The sequence below is a fragment of the Pleurodeles waltl genome, chromosome 10, assembly GCF_031143425.1.
Source record: "Pleurodeles waltl isolate 20211129_DDA chromosome 10, aPleWal1.hap1.20221129, whole genome shotgun sequence".
Taxonomy (NCBI): domain Eukaryota; kingdom Metazoa; phylum Chordata; class Amphibia; order Caudata; family Salamandridae; genus Pleurodeles; species Pleurodeles waltl.
In genome coordinates, this window is record NC_090449.1 from 608,721,002 (window position 1) to 608,733,853 (window position 12,852).

The window sequence follows — 12,852 nt, forward strand, 5'->3', positions numbered from 1 at the left end:
TTTGGTTCTTTTTTCAAAAGGACATAGATAGGCTGTGGGTTTGAGGACTATTAACGTTACAGCTTATGTCGATTCCTCCATACTGCTTCCCTAAGGTATCGTGGGACTCCCATTTCGACAACAGGGAATGGTACCAGCATGTAAATCCATGAAAGATCCAATACTGGATAATGATGGGGTAATCTTGCATGCAACACCTTAGAGGTGGTGCAAGCTGGGAAAGAACACTCCTCCTGTCCTTTGTGTGGTTTTGCGCCGTTGGTCACACTAAAAGCTCAGGTTTGCCAAGGACACAGTATGGGCATATTGCTCATGCACCTATGCCCACACATACATTATAGTGTACCCTGTCTTAGGACTGGAAGGCCTGCCAGAGGAGTGACTTACCTATAGTGCATTCAGTGTGTAGTGGACAGGGCACACAGACTGTGTGCCATGTTGAGTTTGTCTTTTAGGATTGCATCAGAACACTCAGCCTGCAATGGCAGTTCTGGGAGCTTGTGGATGAATGGCCCTAGAGGGTGGCACAATCTGTGCTGCTGCCCTTGGGGGCCTACTCTTAATACCCCATGCCCTAGGTACCTAAGTACCATTTACTAGGGACTAATAGTAGCAGTTAAAGGTATTGCTAATTGTGCCAATGTATCACAACAGTTTTAGAGAAAGAGATTTGGTCCAGTGAACCAGGTTAACTGGGGCCCTAACAACTTTGAGACTACATCAAATACCAGGCAAAAAGTGGGGGGCTAACTGTGACAAAAGAGGCTTTTTCTCACACTACCCCAGCCTCCTACAGATACAAGTTAATGTATCAACCATATCTATGGTGATGTGACTAACCATAAAACCAAGTACCTTCCAGGTTTGATTTCAAGTCAGGGCACAATGGTGAATTGAGGTGAAAACTTTTGTGGCTAAAAAAGAAAAACTGTCATTTAATTTGACACCCCTTCACTTATGCAAGCATTTTAGCATGTTCCTCTCTTTCCCTATTCTCACTCTTGATTGCCCCTTCTGCATCTCCCATACACGTGCTTGTTACAATGATAAGTATAGTGCATGACTCACACGGGTGGGCAACAGGGCGCAGAAGCAAGAGTTGTTTAGGCCAACCCGGGCTGGGGTTAGGTTAAGAGCCAGGTCTTCAGTTTCTTGCAGAATTCCAGAACTGAGGAGGTGGCTCTTATGTGCAGGTTGTTCCAACCACCGGATCTGGTACTGCATATTCAGGTATGAACGTGAGAAGGACTCTGGCAGAGGAAAGGTGCCTAGTAGGTTTGTGGAATTTTCTGCGGTTGCTGAGTCCCTCTGTCCCAGGGTGCTTGAGGTTCTCCTTCACCCCATCTCCTCTGGAGAGCGTCAATGTGGAGTTGTATGAGCCGGGGAGCAGAGTTTTGAGACAGAGCCACCTAAGCACCAGCAGGATTCGTTCACAGTGGTGGGAAAAAATGTGTTTGGTGTGTGCAGGTACTGTCCGCTCCCAATGATTCAAACGTGTTTTTTGTGATGACTTAAAAGGCATAGCTAACATTGAGGAAATTGATGTCTCAGGGCCAAACTGCAATACATTTACCGATCATTTGAAAAACTAAATAGATAATATTAAAGATTTGATAAGGGCATAAAAAAATATTGGAAGAACCATCCGATTGACTCAGTTCAGTCACAAGTGACCAATGTCACATTTTAATAAAGAAAAGCATAACAAACGTCTCAGGGACAGATGTTGTCCCAGGAAGGCTACAAAAAGAACTGCTGCAGAAGTAATCAAGCCTTATAAAAGATATTAGCAACACCACTCTGAACACAGCTATTGTTCCAGAAATTAGAAAAAAGCCACAAATTGTACACTATTGTTGAAAAACGTACCACTAGACCCAGAATGTGTGGATAATTATAGGCCACTTCCCCACCTGCCATATCTAGAAGAACTTCAAGAACATGTATCTTTGAAGACATTTCTTAATTTGTCGAAGCTCAAAATGTATTTCATCAGAAAAGGTTAGGTTTCGTACTGGCTGTAGAACTGAAACGGTAGTAACAGCAACCTTTAGGGTCCTAATAACAATTTAAAAATGTTATATATTAGGGAAACCGCTTTAACTTGGTTTCAAAATTTCCTGGCAAACAGGTCAATAAAGATAATCTTCAATTGCTGCTGATCACAGCTGAGGTCACTGACATGTGGAGTACATAGGGGTCTATTCTGGCCCACTGCTTTTTAATAAATACATTGGTCCTTTAGTAGCACCGAATTTCTTCATTTAGTTTATAACTTTTGATATATAAAGCCAATACACAAATTAGTTTTAAAATTGACATGGATCTGACAATCAGAGCAGATAACCCCTATAACTGCCTGCAAAGAGTGGTGGCTATCTTGCAAACAACTCAGACTTACTGGAGGCGAAGCACAGATTTTACCTCGTTTCAAGATGTCCCCAACATAGACTCTCCATTTTTAGTCAGAGCCATTAGCAGAAAAAAACAACCCTGCTCAACACGTGAAAAATGTAGGTTTCAAGTTTTGATTTGTAATGTTTTTATTGTGTTGTACTGAAAAGGAGAGTAAGAAATTGTACAATCTCCATGATAATCATGTCTCAGCATCAGCACGTTGTGCCACACAGGGCCGGCTTTAGGGGGGTGAGAGCAGTGCAGCAGAAACTGGCGCTAAGCTCTGGGTCACTGTGATAGAAATAACTTATGTAATTAAAAGCACCTGCTGCAGAGTTCCTTGTGTGTCCAGAAGTTGTAAGGCAACAATTAAAATGCTAAGATAACTCTGGTGATTAATGCTCCTGCTGGAGAGAGGTGACAGTTTTGTCTAGTGGCATTCTGACTCATCATAAAGTAGCACAGTGGATTAATATACCTGCTGCAAAGAACATATATCATTCAGATCACAGAACTGTATATGGCTAGCTTAGTGTGTTACTTCTTGTGTCACAGAGATCCTTTTTTTTTGCTTGCAGTTCATAAATTATAGTCCTAATAAAAGCACAGTGACTCGTGAACTTCCATCAAAGAGCTGCATGCAAAACTGCATAGTATAGGTCAGGACATTATGGCCCTCATTACAATCCGCCCGCCAAGTTGTAACTGCCGTGCGCCGCCAATGCGGCCGCACTCCAGCGGTGGCCAGTAAGACATCCCCGCTGGGCCGGCAGGCGGAAACCTAGATTCCGCCTGCCGGCCCAGCGGGGATGTCGGCCGCAACATGGGAGCCGGCTCCAAATGGAGCCGGCGGTGTTGCGGTGGTGCGACAGATGCAGCAGCCCAGAGACAGATTATTAGTCATTGAATTGGGGAAGACCTCAATTTCATTTCTATTCTTATTGCTAGGGAAGCGCTGGGCAATTAATTAAGGCTTATTGAGTGTGGCAAGGAAGGTGCGACATAGGTGCAGAGAGCATCTGTCTTTTTTATCAGATAAGAGCTAAAGCTGACCAGGATTTTCCTAGGTCTATCTCTGTTAGGGTTTTTCGTAAAAGGGTCCCAGTGCACTCGTTGTATTTCCTGGTTTAGATTGCTTGAGGCCACTGAGGGGATACATTCCTTAAATAAGCCCACAATTAACTAATTTATAGTTCCACCTTCTACTCCCTCTGGAACATTAAGGTGTCTTAAGTTGTTCTTTTTGGAGTTATTTTCCAAAGTCTCCAGTTTATCCCAAATTTCTCTTTCTCCCAACTTCAATGACTGCATTTCCTTGCAGTTATGTTCAACTTCTATGTCCAGTACTCTTAAGCAGGTTCCCATGACTGAAAATCTCTCTGCAAGGTCTATGATCTTAAAGTCCAAACTTTCACAGGCACCATGTATTTCAGCTTGGTTACTGTCAGATGTCACAAATATTTTATTCATCTGCTCCATCAATGTGAGAAGTAGAGATTCTGCACCCTCTCGCTGTGGTCTATCTTGACTCCCTTCCATATTTCCTGCGTCTCCTTCTTCAGACAATACAGGTGGTGTCACTACAGATTCCTCGTGACTTTTTGAATTACATTGGATTGACATTTCGCCCTTAAACAACTTATGCTAAAAGGAGCAAGCCTTGATAAAGTCCCATGTGGGACGAAACACGTGTCGGCTGAGTTTGGATGAATCTGGACAATCATTCTATCTACCTGGATCAAGACAATTCCTTTTCGCTTCCTTATCTTCAAAGTGGATATTTTCCACCCCTACAACCACTTTTGCTTTGGACTTTGATATGACTATAGTAGGGGATCAAACCACTTATTAATAGATTCTATATCTGTGTAATGTTTTGATGAATATTAATTCTTTATTAACAATTTCTTATGTAAACATATTTGTGTTATATCTAAAACTTATGATTTATGTATTAAAAGTTCTTTCTTTTAAGCCCTTCACTTTTCAAATAGCACACTCGGTATTGATACCACTTTAGGGACAACTTATCACACACTTGAATGTGTATGACTATTGGAATTTTCCATATTAGAGGGATACTTCTTTGTGTGTGCTCCGTTCGCATTTTTTCGCAGAGTTTGACAGAGTGAGCTGGCCCTTCCTCTATGCAGTTATAAAGCAGAATGGCTTTGGTGAGAATTTCCTTAAAGCAGTTTACACCATTTATAGTGCACCAGTAGCAAGGATTCTAGTTAATGGGAATCTCTCCCCACAAGTCCAGATCGCTAGAGGTACACACCAGGGGTGTTCACTCCCCCCCCCACCCCACACTGAGCAATCTGTACATTGAACCGCTTGCGAGCAGGAGCAGGAAAGATAAGCAGGTTACTTCTTTTAAAATACATGATTAGGACAAAAAAGTAGCTCTTTATACTGATGACTTAATAGTCTATACACAGGACTTCCAAAGTGCCTCCCCAGTAAATCTAAACATAATAAAGGACTATGGGAAAGTTTCAAACTATTTAGGTAATGAAGACTAAACAGAGCTGATGAGCTGGAATGGACCTACTGACAACCCTTTAGAAAAGGAGGAAATTCAATACTTAGGAGTGCAAGTGGTGAAAGACCTGGAAAGTATGGCACACACAAACTTTAGAAAACTGAATTCAGAATACAAGAAACCTTTACAGTCCTGAGCTTACCTACCTCTTTCCATTTTAGGGAGAATACATTTAAGCAAGATGATAATTCTTCCAAAGTTCACCTCTATATTTATGTAATGCCGCGGGGACCCACAGCGTCCCCCTGGCGGGCCGCAGTCAGGTCAGCGCTCTGCAATTCCGCCGGCTGATCCGGCTGTGGGATGCTTTTGGGCTGCGACCTGTTTTCTAGACCGCAGAGTGGCTTGGTGATCCTCTCTTGGGCTCTGGGTCACGCCACGTTCACTTGCGGCCCCCGTAGTTTTCCTTACATGCTTGATGGATTTCTTTTTCTTTCTTCTTTTTCCTTTTTCTTCTTGTAGCCATATTTTCTTCTTCCCAGGTGTCTCTGTTTCCTTCCCTGCATGCATTGCTTACTACCTTTTCTACAATGGCAATTTTTCCATTCACCTGTATGTGGATTTCCCATTCCATGATGGTGTCTTTAGTTCTTCGAGCATGTCACTTCCTGTGTGTCAGTATAAAAGCACAGAAGGACTTCTTTTCCTTGCGTTGCAAACACTTCCGTCCTGGTGGTGCTCCTCGTTCCTGCTTCCCGTGTTTTTGGGCCTGTCCTGTTTTTTGCCTGCACTTTTGTTATTCCTGATTCTTAATTCTTTTCTTTTTGCCTCTTCTCAGGAGTTCCTGTGATCTGTGTTTTTTTCCCAATATTTGGGTTTTTCCTCTGGGACTCCTTCTGGAGGTTACGGCTTGTTAGGCGTTGTATTGTTAGCAGCACCGTGGCTACTGGAAGGGTCGCCCTTACCTTGGCCAATCCAGAACAAGCAAGAAACCAGGTGATGCCCAAGACTGGCAGACTACAATGGGAAGAAGCGTGCAAACCATGACACTTTAACACCCTTCCTTTGTACTTTAAAGCAGAATGGTTCCGGGAACTACAAGCGAGAGCTGGTTAGTTTCATTTGGGCCAACAGAAGTGCGAGAATTGCCTGGAAAAAATTATGTTAAGAAGAAGATCGATGGAAGCATAGCTTTCCAAGATTTCCAGTTTGATTGCTGGGCTTTTCAACTGAAGAATGCTGGGGGTCTTACTCTCCAAGGACTATTCACGGATGTCTCCACGTCTTTATGCTATGACCAAAGATCTTTGGGAAGAAGGCTGCTACTTCTTTTACAAATTCACCCATCCAAAGTACTTAAAAAAAGTCAGACTTAGAGTCTTACATGCAGCGTGTCAACTTTGGTTCCATGTTAGGAAAACTCTTGGAATTCCGTATTATAGCACTATGGCCCCAATATGCACCTCTCCCGGAACACTCCAATGCTTTCAGGATGCTTTGACCACATGGCTGTTGAAGGCAGGAATATTTAAATGTAGCCAGCTGGAAGTGGAGGGTAGCTTGATTTCATGGGACTCTTTAGCTAGCCTTACAAACAACTGTTTATCTAGGTTGAAATATTTACAAGTAGTTGTGGCTTCGGGCGGAACCTAACGGGTGCATCAAGCTGGACCTGGAGGTGGAGTTACAAGATACTCAACCACTAAAAAGGGAGGTTTCCAAATGGTACTGGGCTTTAGTACAGGCAGAGAATACTCAACTCACACTGCCGGAAGAAGTTTGGAAGGTGGACCTGCCTTTAATCGACACTACATAACTCTGGCAAGTATCAATGTCTACACTTTGGTCGTCTGTGAAATCCCCACCTCTCAGGAGAAATCATCTGTTTACCTTGTATAGGATGTTTTGGTCGCCAAGAAAGCTAACAAAGCTGGGAAGGGAGAGACCGAGATGCTGCTCGAAATGAGCTTTGGAAAACACTGATAATGTTCATCTATTTTGCCAGTGTCCTCACATGCAGCACTTCTGGCAAAATGTGGGTAAGGTGCTAACAGCAATAATGGGTAAGGAAGTGAAGGTAAGCCTAGCCTCAGTTATATTTGCTATTCACGAACGGGAGGTGTTGAGAGGTGATGCGAGGAAGGTTTCGCCACATTTATATGTATTAAATGGATATCAAAATCCTCTCCTACCTTTAGGGAACGGATTAACTCAGCTAAAAGTATTGGTAATTTGGAATGCGCTAACGCTTCAGAGAAGCGGGTTAAGATGTGGGAACCTTTTGTATCTCTTTCAGTAGGTTAGTCTTCCAGGCTTGTGTAAAACTTGATTGTATCCTGATAAGTGTGGGCAATGTTTCTGTGTAGTCCAATGATTATAGACAAGGCACAGAAAAGGAGGTGGTGCGGGTAAACCCCGTTGTTCCTCTCCTCCATTTTGCTTAATGAGGTCAGGCTCGAGAGGCTAACACTTATGGTGACTGGGGGGCGCCCACTACAAATACAACACCTAATACAAATACAAATAGAACACCTAAGGCCTATTGCCATAAATGAGTGCTATATTTTTTTAAAAACATACTGGTTCCGAGACAATGGTGGTAATTTCTGGCAATACACTGGCCCTGGCATTTTGGTGGCAATTCAAAGCAACATGCTGGCGCCAGACAATAATCATAATTTCTGGCAACTCCCCTTCCCTGGCGGAATGTTAGTAAGTCCTGGCAAAATGTCGGTCCTGCAACTATGGTCGTAATCTCTGGAAACATGCTGGTCCTGGCACAATTGGGGAAATTCCTGGTAAAATGCCAGCGGTGGCACTAAGGTAGTAATCACTGACAATATGATAAGCCTACTTAAGTGGTTGTATTCCTGGAAGCTCTCTGGCCCTGTCACATTGTTAATTCCTGGCAACACGGATGTGCTGGCACAATGATTGCAAACAGCGGAATCATGCTGATCATAGCATAATGATGGGAAGACCTGGGAACATGCTGACTCTGGCACAATGGTAGTAACTTCTAGCAAAACACTGGCCCTGGCACAATGGAGGTAATTTCTGGCAACATGCTGGCCCAGATACAACAGTAGTAATTTCTTCCAACATGCTGGTTCTGGTACAGTGGTGGTAATACCTGGCATCATGCTCACCATGGGGAAATGGTGGCAACCACTAGCATACCTTGGGCACCTATGGTAAAATGGAGCCATGGGTACATGTGTATCATCTGAATACATTAAAATTCAGAAAGGCGCTGAGAAGATCAATTAGAAGTTGACGGATGTTACAGGTGTGTTAGTGTTTCTTGTTAGGTATCCTCTTCATAACCCAGTATATATGTCTTTACCATTGCCCAGTCTTTGGGAGAGGATTCGACAAGACGAAACCTATTGCATTTGTAAAGGTGTGTTTTAAATATATTTTCTTCATGAAAATATAAATTAACAGACAAACATAAAACCAGTATCCCAAAACTACTCCTGTCCACATTCTCATTCAAGTAGCTGTTGCTAATATTTCTAATGGTTGTTTACCATCTGTCCTCAAAGAAGGACAAATTGTTCTGCCTTTTTAGTTAATGTATTTTATATATGTTTGGAACGTATACTGCGCACACTGTAAATCTATCCACGTTTAAACCTGAGTCAACAAAAGGCAGAGGAGATTAGTAAACAAGACAGAACTGCAAGATACAATCAGTCTTACAAGTCTTCATGGAACACAGAAGGGTAGAAAAAAGTCTAAAGGGACAAGGGAGCTGGTTGCAAAGCAAATAGTCCAGAACAGAAAAGCCCATCAAAAAGGTCCAAACGTCAACAACAGAGGTGAAAAGGACAATATTTTCAGTAGGGCAAAGGATTTTTACAGGAAACTGAAGGATATTTTGTGATGTGGGGTAAAATTAAGGGGATTCCAAAAATGGACTTGACCAATGAAATGGCTTCTATTCAGCACTGGAAGCCAAGTGAGGCTTTACTGGGAGGGGCAGTTATCTTTCATTTAGTAAAGTTGACAAGGAGCCTAGCAGAAGCTTCTGGACATTATGAAGTCAGGCAAGTTGGTTGCTGAATTGGTGGTGTAAGGAGCATTTGTGTAACCCCATTTAGAGTTCATAAGCACAGTTTGTGTGATCTTTGTGTCAGAGCTGGGAGGAGCATACTAGAAGACGAAAAGAGGTTGCGTAAGCTGAAGGTTGAGTCCTTTTGACAGCAACTTATTTGAATGCTCATGTCAAAGTAATAATATTGAAAAATGTCTAGATTCAGGCTAATATGGCAAAAGACAGATTATAACCGAATTGAGACAGGCGAGTGGGCTAGCAGTGGAAGAGCAACAATTCAATTGAACAGGCAGTAGAGACCCAGAAGAAGGATCTTGGATTGATTTAGCTTTCACTGACTCGTCGGTATGTGCTCCTCAAGAAGGCTCCAGCTTTAGAACAAAAAGAATAAGTTATAATGGGTCTCAAGGATACAGAGGGGGTGCGAGGATCACTGATGAAGGTATGGAAGTCTAGCCAAAAGCCATGAAGTTGCATGTAAGGGAGTAGGTGGCAGAAAAATAGGGATTGAAGATGTTTAGAGAACTGACAAGTCAAGTTCTTCCTAAGATGACTAAAGGTCCGCATCCATTTTAAACAGCTACAGAATTACCAAAATAACTGTTGGTGATATTTCACTCCATGGTGCTTCTTTGGTCACGGAGGAACAGAAGGCAAGAAGGCAAGGAAAGGAAAAATTATTTAATGTACCTCCCATGCAAGTGGCTGTTCCCACTGTTCATGCCTATGTCTAGGATGCTTTATTTAGACTAATAAAGCTCTACAGAGTAAAAGTCACTTGAAGAATCGTCTCATGGCTGCTACAAAAACTGTGCAAGAAACATTCCTCTAACAAATCTCTCAGACACCCAATGACTTAAAGCACACAGTTACCCAAAATACAGTGAATTATTCTTCTGCTATTCCATATCTTGCTAGCACTGCTGTAGATAGGATGACACATCTTGTTTACCTACATGACTTGAAAAGGAATGAAACAAACATAGTGAAATGGTTCAATTCAGAATGTCTTGAGAAATCATAACCATTGCCTTTGATCCTATTTGAATCAGGTCACTGAAAAAGTCTATTGATGTAAAGGATCTAGATCCTGCCCTTTCTCAACTATTGTTTAGTATACGCCTGAGTCGTAAATGCTGTGCAGCACAAGAGTTAACAGGAATTCATGTACTGAACTCATGTACTCACAAATGAAATTTAAAAAAGTCTTTGGAATACCAGGTTTGATGGCAAATAAAATTATGCTTATCTGTAGGACTGACCCAGGCGAACACAAGTAGACCGTGCTCTATCAGCAAACCTTTATTTCAGAAAAAAATATTTTTAACTATTATTAATCTCACCCTAAGGACAAAGAGCGTCCAACCTCTTGTCTTGTGGGCAGTATTAGATCATAAATTATGGTGAGGAACACATAATGTAAAACTATCTAGACCACTAACCCCGTGGCCTTAGGAAAACGCTAAGCAAAATCACCATCCTTAAATACTAACTCATGATGCGCTCACTTAGAATATGATGGGAGACGGTAAAATAGATCTTAAATTGTACCTACCTGACATATATTTAGCTTGTGCCATGTAAAACAGAGGTTCCATCATAGCAGGAGCTACAGTCACCACTGGGTTTAAGATAGCAATCGCCTGTTTCAACAGTGGGGACACAGGTTGACCAGGAGACTTGGGCTGCCAAAAAAAAACAAAATAGATATATATGTATATAGATATATATAAAATCATCTTCTGAAATGCACATATACATTGATAAACAGTATTATCAATTTTTAAAAGGCAAAGTGATACAGGTGGCAGATCACTCTGAATTTAAACCCGGGGAATAATAATACATTTTGTCATATGCCCCACCTGTTTGGGGCAGAAGTCGAGGTATTCTTTCACAACATCAACGAGGAAGCCAGGGTTAAGCTTTTCATAGTACTCCATACTCAAAGGAATTCCACGAAGGGATGCAAAATGAATTTCTACAGCATCTTTGAGAAGAGTAATGGCAACTTTCTCGTCCTTCTCTTTTTTCGTAGCTAGTACAGCCTCAATGTAAGACAGCTCCTAGAAATAAAAACAAACTCAATGAACTACATTGTGGGGAGCAAAACTGAACACAGGGACACACTATAGTTTGCTTCATGTAATGTTTACTGCTTCTTTAATGTCATGTATTAGGATTCTCACAACAAAGCCAACACAAAGATATATATATATATATATATATACATATATATATATATATATATATATATGCATATATATATTATTCTTTGCAAGCTCACGATAATTACCTGTTTGTTGGTTTGTATAGTTATATCAAAGCACTTCATTACGTTTTTGAAGGCTAGAAACATCTAAGGGCAGATAACGACTCTTAGGCAAAACTAGTCTGCCCAGGGGTGGGAGAGTGCAGATTTAAGCTAAAATCACACACCAAGCAAAGTCCTGTGAGGGAGAATACAGGTGATGGCAATAATATAAAGCACTGAAAAGACGTGTTAGGGCTGCTTATAAAACAAGGACCAGGGCCAGTTAAAATGCTGCCCTGTGGACACCAGCATTGACTATACCACTAAGGGGGTCATTTTGAGCTTGGCGGGCGGCGGGAGCCGCCCGCCAAGCAGGAACCGCCAGAATACCACTGCGCGGTCAAAAGACCGCCGCGGTTATTCTGAGTTTCCCGCTGGGCTGGCGGGCGACCACCAGAAGGCTGCCCGTCAGCCCAGCGGGAAACCCCCTTCCATGAGGATGCCGGCTCCGAATGGAGCCGGCGGAGTGGAAGGGGTGCGACGGGTGCAGTTGCACCTGTCGCGATTTTCAGTGTCTGCTTGGCAGACACTGAAAATCTTGGTGGGGCCCTGTTAGGGGGCCCCTGCAGTGCCCATGCCAGTGGCATGGGCACTGCAGGGGCCCCCAGGGGCCCCGCGACACCCGTTACCGCCAGCCAGGTTCTGGCAGTCGAAACCGCCAGAGCCAGGCTGGTGGTAAGGGGGTCGGAATCCCCAAGCAGTGCCGCCATGGAGGATTCCCTTGGGCAGCGGGAAACCGGCGGGACACCGCCGGTTTCCCGTATCTGACCGCCGCTGTACCGCCGCGGTCAGAATGCCCATGGGAGCTGTTGGAAAATGGGTTATTGGTAGGGCAGGTAGGTACCTACACCTAGCAACAAGCCACAAACCTCCACAAAAGTACAGTTAGGTCTCAGTAAATTAATCCCAGCTCTACCCTTGGTAGCTTGGCATCGAGCGTCAAGGCTTAACTTAGGAGACAAAGTGTAAAGCATTCAAATATCACAAAACAGTAATTAAATAAAACACAGGAAACAGTTTAAAAATCCAAAACCAATTTATAAAAATAGCTTATATTTTTATCTTTAAAATGACACAAAAACGATTAAAATCGGTTCAGGGGAACCGGAGATATGAATTTTTAAAGTATTATTATTTTCTAGCGCATAGAAACAAAAAGCGCCAATCGGGTCATCTGGTTGCACCAGGACCGGGACAAAGTCAAACTTTCAGGCCGACCGCGATGGAGCCCTGCTCGGATACAGGTCGCGGGAAGCCTCGGTTAAAAAGTTACCTTCTGACTTAGTCTTTATTTTGAAGTTTTTCTTCACCGGGACGAACCTGCCAGTTGGATCCGACCTCCTGGAGCCCTTGTCCGGATACGCGAAGTCGGTTTCCTCGGTGGTGATTTCTACCTTCAGACTTAGTCGTTTTTTCGAGATGAAAATCCTTCGACCGGGGTAAACCTGGATCTTGATCCGACGTCCGTGGAGCCCTTCTCGGATACGATGGCTGGAAGGTCCCGGTCAACTTTTTACGTTCGGACTTAGTCTATTTTTTGGATGTTTTTCTTTACCGGGACGAACCACGAAGTCAGGCCGGGTCGCGGTTGAGGCA

At 43.0% G+C, this 12,852-nt stretch overlaps 1 protein-coding gene across 2 annotated transcripts in view; it reads right to left on the bottom strand.

Moving 5' to 3' along the window:
• The window catches only part of TTC21A (tetratricopeptide repeat domain 21A), a 391,729-nt gene that overhangs the window by 214,286 nt on the left and 164,591 nt on the right, over positions 1–12,852 (bottom strand). For both annotated transcript variants that reach the window (XM_069211078.1, XM_069211079.1), the window contains exons 11-12: positions 10,808–11,008; positions 10,498–10,627 (exon numbers count right to left, since the gene is read on the bottom strand). In XM_069211078.1, the coding sequence (XP_069067179.1) occupies positions 10,498–10,627; positions 10,808–11,008 (331 nt within the window). The remainder of the gene's footprint in view (positions 1–10,497; positions 10,628–10,807; positions 11,009–12,852) is intronic.